Here is a 17,772-nt window from a genome sequence, read left to right as displayed (position 1 = left end):
AAAGCCTCCTCCCCAGCCACCACCATCTAGCAGCTCCTTCATTCCGATTAAACAAAGGCAGTTTGGCTTTGGCAGAAGTCTCTGAAATGTGGGTGTAATGGTAAACTTGCCACAGACATCTCATGGTTCTGGCTTCTGCCATGGCCTTTGTCTGTGGAAGTGAGAAGCTGGAGGATTCTGTGGGGGTGACTGAAAGAGTGATAGCTGTGGAATTAATTCCAGTCTAGGTCATTAGGGTGGACAAACGCACTGCATTTTTTAATGTACCTGACCAGTAGCAAAGAGAACTATAAAAGTATTCCATTCTGAAACAGGATGCGTATTTAACCGCAAAATAGAAGCATCTTGAAGATTTTTTAAAGTGTTCTTTTTTAGCTTTTCCTATTTCAGGTTCATTTCTTGGCTGTAGATTCTCATCTTCTCTTCCCCATTCAGTTTGTCACCTTCTATTTCTTTTCTATATTTCTTCCTCCCCTCATGTAGCTTTGATTAAGATATTTTTATTTCATGCCTGTGTGATCTCAGATACTTTCCTTAAGTGAAGTGAATTGATCTCATTCCCATGAGGTGGTGTGAGTTTACTGCACTCAGCATTCTTACAACTCAAGGCCAAGCCTTGCCTTCATAGGACTCTTCTGAGTTTGGCAAATGTAGGAAAGACAGAGATCAGGTAAACTTCCTTTCTTCTGTCAGCCTTGCCACAGAGATAGGCTTTATGGTTTTGACATAGAATAAATAGAGTCCTACAACTCCAAACCAAACTTGTTTTTACTTCAAAATTTTAAGTGATTTTATGCCAACATGAAGAAATTTTACAAAATCTCATTTTGGCTCAATGAAAAACTGTATTTTTTAATTTTGATTCAAGTTAGATTGAAAAACATTACAATTAGTGAATTAGTGAAGCTTTTCTACACCGTTTATCAGGTGGAAAGAAAAGGAAGTTTTACAGTATTTGGGGCCCCTTCTAATGTCTTGTATAATTCCAGAATACAAGGTTCACATTTACTTATTACTTTCCCCTTGTTCACACAGGAAAGAAGTTAAAACTCTCAGTCATCTAAAATATAACAGACTGCAGCAGAAATACTTGAGACTGTAGTCTTGAAAAATGCCAAGCAATAGCTGTTGTTTATTAAATACATTTACCTAGCAGGTCATGTAGGAACTAGGATATTGATATTTAATGAACAATTAGTAACTGTCTTGATGAGGCCTTGTTTGAACAACAGGACAAACATCTTGATACAATCAGCTTGTAAGATCTTGTTATTATGAGTAGCAGAAATACTCAGCTCTGTCCTTTGGCTTTTCTGTTTCTTAGAAAAGGTTCTGGGAGGGGCTCATTTGCAGAGTGGTTACTAGGAGCACAGAGGCAGATGCCAAAATGTATTTCAACCCTAATTCAGGGGAGTAGGAGAGCTGAGGTGGGAGTAAAGCAAATGGACAGGCTTCTTTTTGTTTTCCTGCTTAGTGTGGCATATCCAGGACCTGCTGTTATCACCTCCAGTGTCAGCTGCTAGATTTAAGTAAAATAAGTATGTGGATCTTTACCCTAAATATTTAGTAACAATGAAACCCTACTCATTTAAGCTTAAAGGAATGTTGCCCATTACAAATCTTGGCCCAGTTCTCACCGGTGGCAGAGAGCATGCTTAAGCCAGAGCCAAGATTCTTGTCCAGTCCTGGTATAATTGGGATATATGCAGCAGGTGCCAAAATAGTTGTGGGAATCCTAAATGCATCTTGTTGCTGGTGCACTCTGCAGCCCCATCTTGTCCAATGTGCTTTTGGCCTGCCAGATCCTTTGCTGAAGGAGCTACATCCCATGATGAAACAGGATCATCAGAGTACACAGGGATCATGCTAAGTCATAAATGAGTGATTGGGCAAGGTTACTGTTCTGTCCTGCTCCTTAGGGGACCCATAAAGAAACTGTGTGAGTTCTGCAGTGCACCAAACACTACAGGACAGGTAGTCTGGGTCCGGTGCTGAGCTGATCAGCTTCATCTGGCACACAGAATCAGAGCAGGAGAGAGAGGGAGGACATCAGTGCAAGCATGAAACAGAGGGTCACCCCTGCAATGGTGGGTCCTCACACCAAACCTGTGGTTTGAAGAGGTAGTTGGGAGATCAGAGAGCTGCAGAGGAGCAAAACACCCGAGACTAACAGATGCATGACTTCAAATTGTCAGATGTGCCATCCCTGGGAAGGTGATCCCACAGCTTTTGCATTATTTTGTACTGACTCAGCTATCTTGCCTCATTCCTTTGATACCTTCAAAGTATCTGAGGCTCTCTTGCACCTCAGTCAGGCACCTGAACTTGCTCCTCAGTTCTGTGCACAAGTCATGAGAATGTAAAAGAGAAGGTTCAACTGGAGAGGTGTTTAACCTGCTGAACTGCTTTTCACCTCTAACATGGCAAGGCTTAATCATGACATGTCACATCTTCTTCCTACAGACTCTTGGCTAGCCTTTGATGCCAGGTTAAGATAAAGCAATTCCTAAGAGATCCCTTGGTGAAGGCAGCACTGCACAAAGATCAGATTAATCAATGTAACATTTAAATCTCTTTCATGCAGTATTACACCACCATTTCTAAATGCTCAGCTGCTTTGTCCATTGTTTGTATGTGCAAGTTACCAATCCAACGACAGAAAGTACTTTCACCTCTTAGAAAAGCAGTAAATACTTAAGGCATAAAATACTGTTTTATGCAACATATTGCAGACACATTGCAATGGGTTACACTTACTGATAATCAGCCATTATTGATCAATAGTGCTTCCTTTCATATTGCTGTGATTGCATTTGAGAAAATTTAAATAAAAACGACAAACTCAATGACAAGGCTTTTAAAAGGAAAGATGAAAAATTGATGTGTTTTACAGACACAAGCCTGTTACTTTCTTTTAAGTGCATACTTGAATACTTTCAGTTGGATTTTCCATTAAATCTCTACATCCTCAACAAATCCTTAGTATCAGGATTCCAGAAAGTTTTGTTCGCTGCTAGTTTTGTTTGGAAAAAAAAAGAGCATTTCAAATGCCAAAAAAAATCTTCATTCTTTTCACAACTTAAGAAATGTTATAAATCATTTCCATTTTTTGCATATTAATTTCTGTGCCGGATGGTTGTTCTTAGATTCCAAGTGCCATTACTATTCTCTTACACTGAGCATGTCACTCAAGCAGTGAATGTCTGCATTGGTGTTTTCAGATCTGCACAAGGACAAACCACTCTTCCCCGGGTCCTTACCCCAAGAAAATGGCTCTGCAGGTGTTCAAGTGTCTGTCCAACTTGATCTATGAAGCACTGTGGTTATTTTTGACCCATACCCATGTGAAATAAGAGCAGTAAAAAGCAGTTGTGAAATCCATATTGTAAACATGAGGCAAGGGCCATTCTCACAGCTAGTGGATAACTGCTGTTTCAAAAACCTACGGCAAATTTTCAGTGAGATTGAAGTATCAATAAAACATTACGGAATGTGAAAAATACATTTTAAGCTTCTGAAATGTTATTGTTTTTTATGAGTTTCCACTTTCTTAAACTAAGATGAATGAAACCAACCTCCTCCTGAATTCTGCATCTGCTCCAAAATTTGGGTCACAAGCAGGTCAAAATGAGATGAAGGCATTATTTATGAATGTTTGCAAACTGTCATTTATAGGAGAATGGTGGTAGAAAATAAATGCACAACAAGAGAAATAGCTACAATACTAGCACAATGAACACTCCAGCTCTGACCTTTCAAAGATGCCTTAAAGGATTTCAAGGCAGCTGTGAGACTTCTGAATACAAATGTACAATATTTGTCTCAAAAAATCAAATAATCAACTGATTTCTATGCTTGGCCTTTTTTTTTTTTTAAACGCAATTGGAGGTTTTTTTAAAACCAATCTGCTTTAATTTTGACAAAGTAGGTACTTTTATTCTGCTGGAAGATATATAGTGCCTAGAGAAGGAAAGAATCATAAGAAGTAATATGATCCATTCAAAGTCTGCCATACAGGGGCTTTTGCCTTCACTTGCATAGCCTCATCACATGAACAGAAAACTTTTGCTATAAAGTCTAGGAGCTCTAAGTGAAACAAGTAATACAGTGTGGCATCAGAGCTCCTTACTTTTCTTTTGCTGTTGTCTGTAATCCACTAATCAGCAATAAATGAAAGTGATTTTAATAACAATAAATGAAAGTGATTTTAATCTCAATTTCTCACTTAAATTTAAATTTAAAAAATAGCTTCCTTTAAGATGAGTCAAAAGGCAGAGTCAAAGTTACAGAAATAGATATGATCCATATTATCATACAACTAGCAGGAGTGCTGAGACATTTCATCTACTAAGCACTCCATTGTCATTTAAAAAGATCAGGTCTTTGTTCCTTAACATTAAAAGTTGAAGAAGGAGTTTTACAAAGACCATGAAAGTTTCCTTTGTGTTTTATATTAAAACAGGACAAATATTATCTACTTAAAGGACCTGATATCACCTGATGTGATGACACATGTTGAATATTAACCTCAGGAATTTGCTTGCTGTGAATGTTTGCTGTTGTAACAAAAGCACTTCTTTGTGATATTTTTACTAAAAGTCTCATTTTAATGGGATGAGGTCCACTGCAAATATTATACAATTTTACTTAATCCAGATTCAGATATAGCAACTTAGATTTTAATTTTTAAAGAGGGAGGAAGGAGGTAGTCTCCTGTAGAACGTATTCTGCTAGTACTTGATTTACTGTAGCATGTAAGGGCTGATTGTGCACTTAATAAGGGAGAGAAATTATTTGCTCCTGAATAATAGATCAAGGGCAATATGTTGCCTGAGTGGGAATGCCTTATTCTGTGGCACACAAAGACCAAAGATGGATGGGTACCTGGACATGGCTGTGTGTTGCAGAGTGCTTCCTCCGTGTGCAGGCCAAGGCAGATATCCCCTCCGTACGCTGGGGCTGGGTTTGTGCACGAGCGGGTTCTCATGTAATGCCCTCCTCCACACGTGGCTGAGCACTTTGACCAGGACGACCAGCAAGACCAGCCTCCATCCACTGAAAAGACAAAGAATACTGCATTTTTCCAAGTTGATGCGAGACATGACATAATCCAGCTCATCTTTGTCATATTCTGTGGATCTAATTCATGGCCTACTGAACTTATTGGATATTTTTAGCTGTCACTGAACATAGTTCCCACAAATTTAATCACAATGCAATTTAATTTAAAAAGGCCCTGGTATGCTGGAAAAGTCTAACAAAATTACTCATACATAAAAGACACTTTTAGGGGGTATCATAATATCTTTAAGGGCAAAAATCTTGATTTTTCTTTTCTCGGTTTTGAGGAAACAAAATACCAAAGCTTGTTTAGCAGAAATATCATAAGCTCAGAATAGTTTTTTGTTGATACGAATAAAACCTAGCGAAATAAAAGCAACAGAAGGATGGAGGAATTCAGAATTTGTTTCTCAACACAGGTGGATTGCCTTAACCCTACAACCCATTTCAAATGACCTAACACAGTTGTAGGATTTGATGGGCCAATATAATCTTACAGTCTTAACACAGCTCTACCACAGATGTCAGAAATAGAACAGTGGCAGAAGCTTAAGAAAGCAACACACATTGACAAAAAGGAGTTGCAATTTTAAGTTTCCAAAACAAGTTTTTGAAGAATAAATATTATCATTAACCTTCTCCTCCCCACCTTCTTTTGCATTTACTTATTCAAGTATGTCAAACGATTCTCCAGTCAAGTTTTTACAACCTTCTTCTGAAATGTAGTCTGGATTTCATGGGAGACTCATTGATAATATGGTTTATGACACATGGCCACTAGACAAGATTTAAATGAAAGTTCATTTCACTGCCTGCACCAGTCTGGCTCCTTTGAGCCCCTGTTATTAAAGTTACTGCTTCAGGATGTGTTTCAGGTATTTAGAGCCACATTACAGCCCATCTGCCAAAGACATCGTATGTGTAGCCACGTGACAAAGTCAGATGTACCTCTCCCAGGGAAGTAGTATTTTCTTCATTCATCTTCTTACAAAAACCTAAACTTTCAAAATTTTCATATCCTACAAAAAAGATTAATTTCTTTTCAAACCGTTCTTTAAAGCATTACCATTTGAATTCTTACAGAAGTAAGTTGTTTACCATGTCTTTTTGATCTTCTCTGTTCAATTAATGATAGTTTCAATTTCAATGGATAGTTTCTACTGGTTTACTGAAATGCTATTCCATTATTATCTCTTACCACAAAAAAATGGTTACAAATCTTAAAAAAATTAGCTTACAGTGAAAATATCTATGTGGTATTTGCATTTAAGTTCTCTCTTAGATGGAGATATAGAACATTTTAAAAAATACTCCTTTTGGCTTCGCAGGATTGCACATCACAAATGCACTTGGTGAGCTGAGTAAAATGATTTCTATGTAAAGTCTTCAACAGTGAGAAAATGAGCTAGGAGAATTTTGATATTAAAAGCTATACATGCATTTTAAATGTAATTTCAGATAGAATACAGCTTCAGGTTCTCAACTGATAATCAAACAGATAATTCCTTATTGCATACCAAAGACTATTTACTAATCCTGTAACTGAAGTTGTTGAATATACTGCATTTTATTCCCAGGATTGTTTATTTGCAACATCATCCTAAACATCAAGAAAGCATGGACTTGGAACTTCCTTGCTAAGAACTGTAGTCATGAAAACTCTTGCAACTAATTTATTTGACAGACAGGATTTCCATAATCTGGTACTATATTCCAAGTATGCAATTTGAATAAATTATTTCCATTATTAAGGAATTCAATGATTGCTACATCATACAACAAATCATCATGCATGAGAGAGTTTTATACCACCTATCATAAATAAATACTGTATCTTGGTAGAGTATCTGACTTGTTCTCTTACTTATATTTTTCTTATTCATACTTTTCACTGGAAAACATGGAAAACAAATATGTCTTTTTGCCTGAGATAACTCTATTAATGCAGTATTATACAAACTCATATCAAAGAAAGCCATAGGTTATTTGTCTTCAGTGCAGATGAAATATTCTGTGCAATTTTATAACAATTTCAAGACACAGCATCTTTTATTCAAAACTTGCCTCTTTTTTCTGTTTTTTAAATTACGCCAAATAAAAGCAGAAGCTGTTACCCAAGCTATTTATTTCATATGACATAAAGGCTTTACCTTTCTAGATACTCTCTTTTTTATTTTTTTTTTTAATGCGATCTTTGACTAGCTCAAATGAATGATCAGAGGCAAGTCTGCTGCAGCATACAGACCTTCATGAAACAGAATTGATTCTGCCTGAGATCAACTACACAGAACATAAATTGTCTGCAAATATTGTTTGCTTTAATGGAGACAGTGACCCCCAACACCTCCTTACTTATTTTTCAATGGACCAGAGTGAGAATTACAAATGCACCTGCATTTGAAATTGCCATCGATCTACAGGTGGCCAAGAACGCAAAGCCCGATGTGACACCCAGGAATGTCACCACACTGTGTTCCACAACTGCCGTGATCACAGCTGTACTATTGGGCTTCAGATGTAAAGAGAGAAGTGGATCTGGGGAAGGTGGCATGGGACAAATGTAACAGACAATGTTAGATTTGATCCTAGTTGAGCTGGACAGTGCAATTATATCTGGTTTTGGTTTTTGTTAGTAACTATTTACTGACAGGCTGCGTCTAACTTTTCAAGGACTATTGTAACTACCTCTTTTATCTGTCCCCAGAACTTTTTCTTTTCAGCAATAGAGGATAATAAGGCATCATCATGGTTAAATAAGATCAAAGGAGTGGGTATTTACTGCTTGAGTTTTTACAAGACCTAAATAGAGCTCTGTGGTTTCTTTCATCTTTCTTTAAGTTGCTTAGCAACACAGCACCATCTGGGATTTTTTTTCCCTTTTTTTCCTTTTGTCATGGAGCCCTTAATGTTATTTCTGCCTCTTATAGGAGGAAAAATACACAGCAGCAAGGAAAGTTCCAGTCACTACAGTTTCTTTACATAACCATTTTGTAGAGATGTTGGACAAAAGAAAGTCATTAAAGTAGTTGCACAATGAAAGATTTAGAGAGTCTTTACATTTTCTGACAATTGCTGAGGTTGGTCCCTTTACGAAGAAGGTACTTTTTAGCTAGGAGTGTGCTATCAAACAGTGCACTTTCCTTTAGAGCAAAGCAAACAACTTTTTGCCTGCTGGCTGTTGCTAAGGTTAATAAGTATTTCTTCACTGCAATGAAAAAAAAAAAACATACCATAGGGAAGAGGATGTGCCAGGAAGAAACAGTGTACAGAAATGGGATCTCCTGAGGACACGACAAAACATCCACACAACTGGAGAATTTCCAAGAGACAATAAAGTAAACTGGATAAACTTGTAAAAGTTTGGGTTTTACAAGGAAGTCTGGGCAGACACACTGACCTCACCTGCTTTCATGAGAACACAGACAGAATTGCAGGCTCCTTTATAAGCTGTCTGCATGTTGGGCAGCCTACTGCTCCCTTCCAGACATCTGGGGACCATCCCATTCCACATCACTTAGTCTACTGTTTTTCCCAATCCTGTGGGGTACTGCTGCATGATTCAGGGTGGGAAAGGAGCAATTTTTACATCATAGTTTACAAAGGCAAAGTCTTATTTCTGTGATACCTTTTAGTCATAAAAGCAATGCTGGACGAAACAGTCAAAATAGTGCAATGCAGAAACACAAGGTAAACAAATGGTTCTAAGAAAAGAACAATAACAAAATCTAAGGGTCTGCTTGGATTTAAACCTGTAACTGAGACTTTTAAATCAGAAAACCAACTGCTGTTTCAAAGATTAGCTAATCCCTCTTCTTGCTGGCTACAGAAGCAGCCCAGAGAGATCAGTGCACGTTATGAGAGGGGCTTCAGCTTCCATTTACTGGAGTAATTTTTTTCCTTCTGATTTATGAAGCTACTGCAGGATAAATTCTATTCTTTTAAATACATTCTTGTTTTCTTGTGACCAAGTGTGAGTTCAAAGAAAAAATATTCGGAGGAAATTAAAACAATAAAGAAGAAAAAAACCCAATAAAAAGCAAATGGCTTTAGGAGATGCATAAATAACTTAAATAGTCTTTCAGGGATTTTTGTATATCTGAAACTCATTATTGTTATTAGCAAGTTTAGTGACATTTGAATTTATTCAGATTTTCTCAGCTAAAAAGTCGCAACTGAACTAAACTAGAGCTACTATAATAAAAATCTGAAATTAGTAAAATCACAAAATATTTTCATGAAGTATCAGAATTTCAAATCTAAGAGATGGCAACTGTCCTTTTCCTCTGATTCTTCACCATGCCCTGAGGAGAAGAGAGAACAGGAACTCCTGTAGCTCATGCTACACAGTGCTACACAGTGGTGCTCACACAGCTCTTAAATGTCCCATTAAGGCACATCCCCATGTCCCTATGCAAAGGAATATAAGAGAAGGCAATAAGAAACAAAAAAAAACACAAATGAAGAAAAGCTGTCTTTTTCTACAGAGATAACTGAAGAGATGGACAATACTATGAACTAGGACAGTGTTCTTAAGGTCCTTTAGGTTGTAACATTGTCAGGCAAAGAGATCTTACAGTAAGCAAATTCCTGCAATTTTTGTAGATTTGCAGAATTTGTCATTCAAACAACACTTCTCTTCATCATCTATTTCTCTTCATAATGTAAATATCTTGCAAATCCCCCAAGGACAACAAGATCTTGATATGACTGATTTTAGACTCCTTATTGACTGCAGATTAGTAACTCAAAGAAAACAAAAATGTCAGTGAGCATTCACAGTTATTGAGCCTGTTCAGTTCAGTTCTTGCCAGCTTAATGCTATTCACATCTCTGAGACATAAAAAAAGAGCTGAGGCACAGGTTCAAAGCATAATTCGCTAGTGCAAAACAATAGTTCAAACTCTCCTGCCCCTCAAAGTAGCTTACCCAGATGGAAACAGTACTTTATGAACATGCCTTTACACTACTCTGGCTCACAAACTATTTCTGCAGCTGATTTGGGAGAGTGATAGTTAGTTGAAGACAAAATTATATGAGGGATCATTCTAAAACTTGAACAATATGAAAAATCATCTTCCAGGACCTGGGTACAATTTCTGGCAATTTTCTGGCACTGTTCAATTTACTATTATATATTCAGCCTTCAAATACTATGAGCAAAAGCCCCAGTGACTGCTACCAATTTGCCCATCAGTGGACCATTTACTACTGCAGAAAAAAAATTCAGTTTCTCCCCTGCAGGCCTAAAAAAGCTTTAGTAGAACTTGCTGAAGGCAGAGTCTAGATGATTTCAGTAATTTTTTGAAGTTCTGGGAGCCTGCATTTAACTAACAATTTCTATTTATTAATATATTAATAAGTATATTTAAGATGATGCAAGGGTTCCAAGACAGTTAACCAGACAAGACAGCCTTGTACACTTTGATTGCTCCATGGGCTTTTTGATTGTGCTAGTCCTTCACAGCACTTAGTATCTTCCAGGATGACACTGAGCCCAGATTAATTAATTGAGAAGCATTAAGCTCTACTGACTTTCAGCATGACTTAAGCACTGCTCAATATATTTCTCTATCACTCCCCTTTGTCAGCACTTTACATCATGAGAGATTGACCCTGCCTGCAATAAGCAGAAGAGGAAGCAAAGCAGAACTGAGCCTGCAGTGGCAGGAATGGTCCTCTATGGTTTCTATCACACCTCTGCCAGCTAACCAGATATTTCTGGAAGTGTAATGACTGGGATGGATTGTTACTAAAGGGTAACAATCCATCCCAGCCAAAAGGAAGCAGGTGAAGCTGTCCTTACCCTGGAAGAGCTCAGGAAAATCTTAGCATCAAATTCTCTATTGCAATTTTAATTCTAGTACTATGGAAAATATTTTCAGGTCAAGGTCAGAAAGAACAAAAGAACAAAATGCACTCACATTCCTTAGCCTTTCTGTCTCTTCAATTAAAAATTAAGAGAATTCAAATTTATTGGTGGGCTTCTCCAGTAAGAATTTATTTCCTTCCTACAATGTCTAATTTATGGGTAAGCCTTATTCTGCAATAATATTTTACTCTGCCATGTCTCAAAAAATCAATTACATCTAGTGCTTGCAAAGTTTTCCCTTCAGATTTATCTGAGATCTGATTTAGTCTACCATGTTTTTTCTTAATTACTAGCAAACAGTAATTCTGTAGCTGAGGAACTTTGTGATTCCTTATAATAGGCTATGATACATCTAAATACTTCATTCTCTACATCTTTATTCAAATTTGCTTTGCACTGAAAAAAAATAAGACTTGTCTCTGAATAAAATTATTAGATATATTAGGGTAACACTTCTTGCTTCAGAAAGGTCCACTACGCTTTATATCAACAGATCTTTTAAAATATTTTCAAATTCAAAGCGCAGTTTTAACTTCTGCTTTAAAATGATGTTTTTTAGTCCAGGATATTGTCTATCTCATAAACAACTAGGGCCTCTACAACAATGTTATTAGGTCTGTTTTACTGGTTAAAACAATTTCTTTCAAAAAATGAACTAGCAGTGAATAGTTGCAGAGCTTAATAAAAATACCACTTCTGAAAACTTGTGACTAATTTAAACTTTAAAAAACAAAAATTCAAGATAGCATTTAATTTGAAAATCAACAGCAAGGGCTAAACAATAAGTCTAGCCCAGTATTATAGACAATCTGTGTCCATTTAATGAATGTATTTCAGTTACTACAGTATGGTGGCACAATCAGGATCTCAGAGCTTGTGAGCAGACCTGGTACCTTACACCACACCATTCACGTGCTTCAGAGGAGGCTGAGGGCAGTGTCCCATGGGGAGATTCCCATTGCAAGGGAAGCAGGAGCCAGCAAGGAGTTGCTATGTTTTAGGTTGCTTCACCTACTGCATACATCCCTTGCACACGTTGGTACAATGGTCTTCTAAATCTTTGATTTAATGAATTACTGCCAAACTACTTGAACAGTGCAGTTACATGAAACAGAATCATTTATCATTTTATTATCCCAGAAAAGCAAGGCATTATGATTCCAGTCTGGGAACTAATGAATCAGATCATGCACTAGGGCTATGCCCACATGGAGAAGACTTGGACCACAATTTCCTAATTCTCTGAAAAAATTTTGGCTCTCTTGGTTCCCTTCCACCTCTCTCCAATAGAGCTTAGTGTAGAAAACATGGACCCCCTTCACTGCTCATGCCTCATGCCTCAGAAAGAAGCTTCACCTCTTCCCTTGATCTCCTTAGATGTTCACACTCACAGTCAGAGAAACTAGAAAATGAGCAACTGTAGCTACATTCCTCCTTGGATACAGCAAGAAAATTTCAGCAGAAAGCACTGGCTGGCTGTGCCCAGTGCCTCTTTTAGAACTCCAATGGCTCAATGGGTGTTTCCCCAGATCAAAACAGGGATCCCCAATAGAAATTTCCCATGGATCTGCCCCACCAGAAGGAGAGCTGGGGGCTTGAGTGCCTCAGGGCATTCAAGTTTTCCAACAATCTTACTGTTCCTATTAGCAATAAAACTGCAGAGAAATTTTCTTTCAGCAAACAGCGAGAATATTCACAGAGCTTCTGGGTTTGTAGGCTGTGTGCGAAAACATATTGCTCAGGTTCAATTCAAGATGGAAACATGTTTTTCAAGGAACTGTGTCTTCCCGAGAGGGAAGTGTTTTCTGCACAGATCTTCAGCTTAAATTCTGGTGCAAGGAATGGACAGTGACTGTTAGAGGGCTTTAAAAGCTTAGGGAAAGATTTTTCCAATCTGCAAAAAGACTGGAAAAAATTATTTAAAGAATATTATTAAAAGTATGATTAAAAAATAAATATGTATCTAATGTATCCATGATTTCAGGAATACAGTTTTAATTTGAAACCACATATGTATATATTAATGCACATATATGCTTTAAAATAGTGGTACGCATATGTAGTAGGTATAAAGCCATAGAATTTCTTCAGGTCCGCACTCGAATAAATGATAAAATCTTCAAGTCTTCAACAATAAAATATGAAGCACTGCTATGCATAATTATTATAATTAAAGATGTATTAAATCTTATTTCTAAATTTATTTGTTGCTGCTGGAAAGAACTGAGTCATTCAGTCTTCTTTCCTTCTTCCTCTCTATTTTTTCTTACCTTGTACTCTCTCTTTCTAAACCAACAGCACCTTCTTTTCTTCATGTCTTCTCCTATACCTTTCCCCTTTCTTTTTCCACAAAGCCTCTGCAAAGGTCAAAAGCCTTTCAGTTTGAATGTTTGTTTTATGAAGGGTGAGATGTGACCGAAACCAAGATTTTTTTTTTTTCCCCTTAGGTTGGAGATGGAACAATGATTTTTAATCCAAAGTATTTTCTTGTAAACAGATATTCTACTTGTAATCCCTTTCATAGAATAATAAAACAACTTTAAATTAAGGAGAAACTCAAGATTCCAAGAACAATCTTTATAGACTGTTTGAATAACCATCTAATTCGGTGATCAGTTGTGAACCTTATTTGCTGGCAACTCTACACTTAAAAGCTAACACAGATTTAATGCCAGCAACCACTGTGATGAAAATAATATTTTGAGTTTAAATAAAGAGTAGGCCAGATTTCATGTCTTGCCAGAATTCTTATGTTTTTTATTTTCCTATAAGTTTACATACTAAAATTATATTTTTAGAGCCAGTCTCACAAGAGAAAAAAGATATAGCTATTAATACTCTTGATGATAAATTTATTGACATAACACAGGAATATTACCCAAATCCACTCACATTATAAAGGTAAATTTGAGCTGTAATTGATTCAAGAACCAAAACAAACCCAAAACTCACCAACTAAAATAAGAAAAAAAAAAAAAACAAATCAAATATGGAAGATATAAATTTGAGGATGAGCTATTTTGTTTTAACTTCTTTCATTTCATTTGAAACTTACCTGGGCAAGGCAAAATGTTGCATTCCTGGTACTCCAGAGATGGGCCAAGGCAAGGAAGTCCCCCATACTTGGGCTCAGGATTGCTGCACACCCGTTTGCGATTCCGGATACCTCTGCTGCAGTCACGACTGCACTGAGACCACGGAGACCAGGGTGACCAGGCACCATTGATGGTATGGGCAGAGTATCTTCCAGAACGCAGGAAGTCCCCTGACAATCCTAATAAACAAAGGATCAAAAAAGTAATACTGAATTAAAATGGTGTCTCATCCCAAAACAACCTTTTCCTCTTCTATTAGTAAATAGGCTTCTATAAGAAAATAATACGAAGAGAAGGGTCCTGTCCTTTAGCCTCACAATCCAAACCCTAGTTTCATCCTAAGAATCTTTTCTTCAACAGAAATTTCACAATCACACAGAACTCAAGTGAAGAGTTGGATCCCACACTTCCGTTAAAGCTTTATGGCCGCAATGACTGAACTAGACAATTTACTCCACCAAAGAATGATAAAAATTATCTCTCTCTTGCACAGGAATTACCATCAGAAAATCTCCAAATATATTACACAGATGGACCAATAACTGCAGCTTTTATTACAAGTACTTACTAAAGTAGCTTTGATGAGAGAAGGTCCTGTGAATGGTACTTCAGCCAGCAGAGGATGTGGCAGGCTCTCTATGCTAGAGCTTCAGTATTGATAACATAAGTACAGATGAATTGCATCAACAGTGGAGAAATGCAGAGGGATTGTTGGCAGCTCTAACTGCAGCACAAATGTCTATTCTTAAGGAATTGTCCAGTGCCCTACCCACAGGCATAAGTACTGTGGAAGTATGAAATGGAGACGAAGAATCAGAAGATTTACTGAACGATGCCATGAAAACAGACGGAAATAATACCGTGAGGAGTCTGCCCAACAGCAGTGCTGCACTGAACAGGATCAGCCTTCTGCATAACCATGATGGAGGAGCCTCTTATTTGCAGTGTCCTCCCTATTTCTATCCATGCTTATGGCATTAGTAACACTGCTTAACTTCTTCTTCAAGAAATATGTTCACAATCATCCCAAAGTAGATGAGGGTTTGCCTGTTTTTATTCAACGCTTGATAAAGTGCAATATTGGAATGATGATACATTGACATAGAAATACTGATAATAAGAAGCTGCTGAAATTAATAAGAAAACAGCAGAACTGCAGTATAAAAATGACTAAAAATGGATAAAACCTTTCAGGAATTATAGAGGGTAACTATTTCTCTCCTGCTGAGCCAGATTCTGTTACACAGATATTAAAAGCAGCATTTCAAAAAACATGACATACATTCAAATGCAAAAAGGGGAGCAAGTACAGAGAAACAGAACGTGAATTATGAATACAGGTCCACTTTCCTGCTCTGTGAGACCCTTTTTATGCAATTTTGTATCACTCTGGTCATGGAAATTCTCAGCTTATGTACACAGTGAGCTCTGAAAACAAAATAATAATATATTTAATACCAGAATTCTAAATCAAGGGGGTTTTTAAGTTATTAAATTAAGAGCAATGCAAACAATGAAAAAACTGCCAGTCATTCCATTCACAACTCACTGCAGGGTGTATCACTTTGTGCTGGTCAATCCATCACACACTTCATAAGAATACTAGGATATTTTGAAGACATTTTTCCAGGATATGTGTGGCTTTTTAAGTCCTAAGAAAAACGTGCAACTTTATCTGACATTATGGTATTAGACTTCTTGTCATTTAAATTGGGGACTGGGGAGTGGAATCTTCTAAGGCAAAGCTCTAAGGTAGCTTAGAACTGAAACAGAAAAATATTCCAAAAAGAATCTTTTCAGTGTGGAGTTTTGTCGGCAGCAAGTGTTCCCCTGAGTTTTCTTCTTTTCAAAGCATTAAAAAATTTATTATAAGGACCAGTCTTTTTACAATTTTACAGTACTTAATAAAGTGTTCATAAAGGGGCTTTTAGAATTTTCTCTTCAGACAGAAACTACACAATAAAAAATTAACATTATACCATTAACAGCATGAAAAGTGACAAGATCAGTTTGCATTCTGGGAATACTGTTCTATATATTCCTTAAACAACATTATAGCCTTTTACAGCGAGGGGACAAAGTGCACAGATGAAGGAAGAACAGTGGATGTTACTTAACTATAGTATTTGTTTTAACATTGACTCACATAACTTCCTGCTAGACAAGTCAACAAAGTATGAGCTAGATAAGTGCACAGTGCAATGTGTTGAAAACTGGCTGAGCAGCCAGGCCCATAGGACAGTGATAAGCCACTAAGAGGCCAGCTGCAGGAAAGTCATGAGGTTCAATCTTGCTTAACACCATCATTAATGACCTGGACAATTTTGCCTTGACTGTGAAGACTGCCTGATACACCAAAGGGTCATGTCACACTTTGACAAGGCAGGGAGAAACCTCATGGAGTTCAGCTGGGGAAAATGCAAAGTCTTGAATCTGCACAGGAAAAACCCCATGCAACCATACTTTGAGGGCAACCACCTCATGCTCTGCAGAGAAGGATCTTGGGGTTCTGGAGGACAGAAAGATGAATGTGAGCCAGCAATTGGGAAAAGAAGGAGCTTGGGTTACATTGGGAAGAGTTTTTCCAGTCAGTCAAGGAAGGATCCTTCCCCTTCACTCAGCACAGGCAGAGAGCCCATCTGGGGCTCTGAACCAAGTTTCTGCATCCTTCAGCTGACAAGTCCTGTTTATTAACTGAGGTAGTGGAGGGGATGGGGAACAATTTAAAATTAATCAAAAGATTACATTGCAGAACTTGTTGAAGCAAAAATTCTTCAGAAAGTAAGTGTATATACAGCACCAAGTCCTAGCCTTTCCACAGATTACATCAAATTCGACAGGAGAAGGCATAAATAGAAAAGCATTGTAATCTTTCAGAGCAAGTGGCACAAAACTGAAAACTCCAAATTGTCTCATTAAACTGTGGTTTTCTTGCTCGCTGCTTCTGTTTGTAGTTTGGACCACTTTCAGATTGCTCTACATTGAACTCCAGACACAGAATCTAGATTGTGCCACCCAACAAGATCCAACATTAAGCTGCTTTTCTCAGTTTACTGCTCCCAACATAAATATATATAGTCCAACCAGGATGCAATGGCCAATGCCCTTGGCATGGTAGCAGCAAAAGTCTAGTTGCCAAAATAAAATCTTAGCCCCAACTTAATTAAAGCCCATCTACAGAAATACTTGTAAAATCAGCAGAGAGAATGATCAGTCATAGCATCATCAATAAACTAATGAATAGCTTTCCCAAGACAGACAGAACATCTGTAAGTCAAATTCCAATCCAACCTTTATGACAGGTTCATCATTCAAATGTTTTAAACTAAAATTGTTCTCAGAAAGCCTATGACTGACTTAGAGCCCTATGAACAACTAGAAGCAAAAATTCTGCTTACAGCTTACCAAGAAGCTTATTTTCAGATGTTCAGAAGTCATTTCCAGTAACAAACTGGTGCACTGTGGCTAGAAAAGGGCATTTAACTACTTGAACCCAGAACAATTTTAAAAAGCAGCTGTGCTTGTCTAAGGTGAAAAGTCCCATAAGTAACAGCATGTACTGCAAAAACTTCAGTAAAAGCCATCAAAGTGATTTTGTGGACAAAATAACCATTAACTTCTAAGATCATGGAATACAAAAGATATCAACTGACATCTAAACAAGAGACTTTTCTCTCATTTTAAGCATTTCTGCTTTGTTCAGTATCAGTAAAATTATAGAGAAATTAGTACTGCCCTGTGATGATT

General features: G+C 37.3%; 1 protein-coding gene across 3 annotated transcripts in view; it reads right to left on the bottom strand.

The window, feature by feature from the left end:
- The window catches only part of SEMA5A (semaphorin 5A), a 314,290-nt gene that overhangs the window by 11,134 nt on the left and 285,384 nt on the right, over positions 1-17,772 (bottom strand). For all 3 annotated transcript variants that reach the window (XM_064705520.1, XM_064705522.1, XM_064705521.1), the window contains 2 exons: positions 13,986-14,204; positions 4,885-5,055 (listed from right to left, as the gene is read on the bottom strand). In XM_064705520.1, the coding sequence (XP_064561590.1) occupies positions 4,885-5,055; positions 13,986-14,204 (390 nt within the window). The remainder of the gene's footprint in view (positions 1-4,884; positions 5,056-13,985; positions 14,205-17,772) is intronic.

Source organism: Zonotrichia leucophrys, chromosome 2 (genome assembly GCF_028769735.1).
Source record: "Zonotrichia leucophrys gambelii isolate GWCS_2022_RI chromosome 2, RI_Zleu_2.0, whole genome shotgun sequence".
Taxonomy (NCBI): domain Eukaryota; kingdom Metazoa; phylum Chordata; class Aves; order Passeriformes; family Passerellidae; genus Zonotrichia; species Zonotrichia leucophrys.
This window is presented reverse-complemented; position numbering and strand designations above follow the sequence as displayed.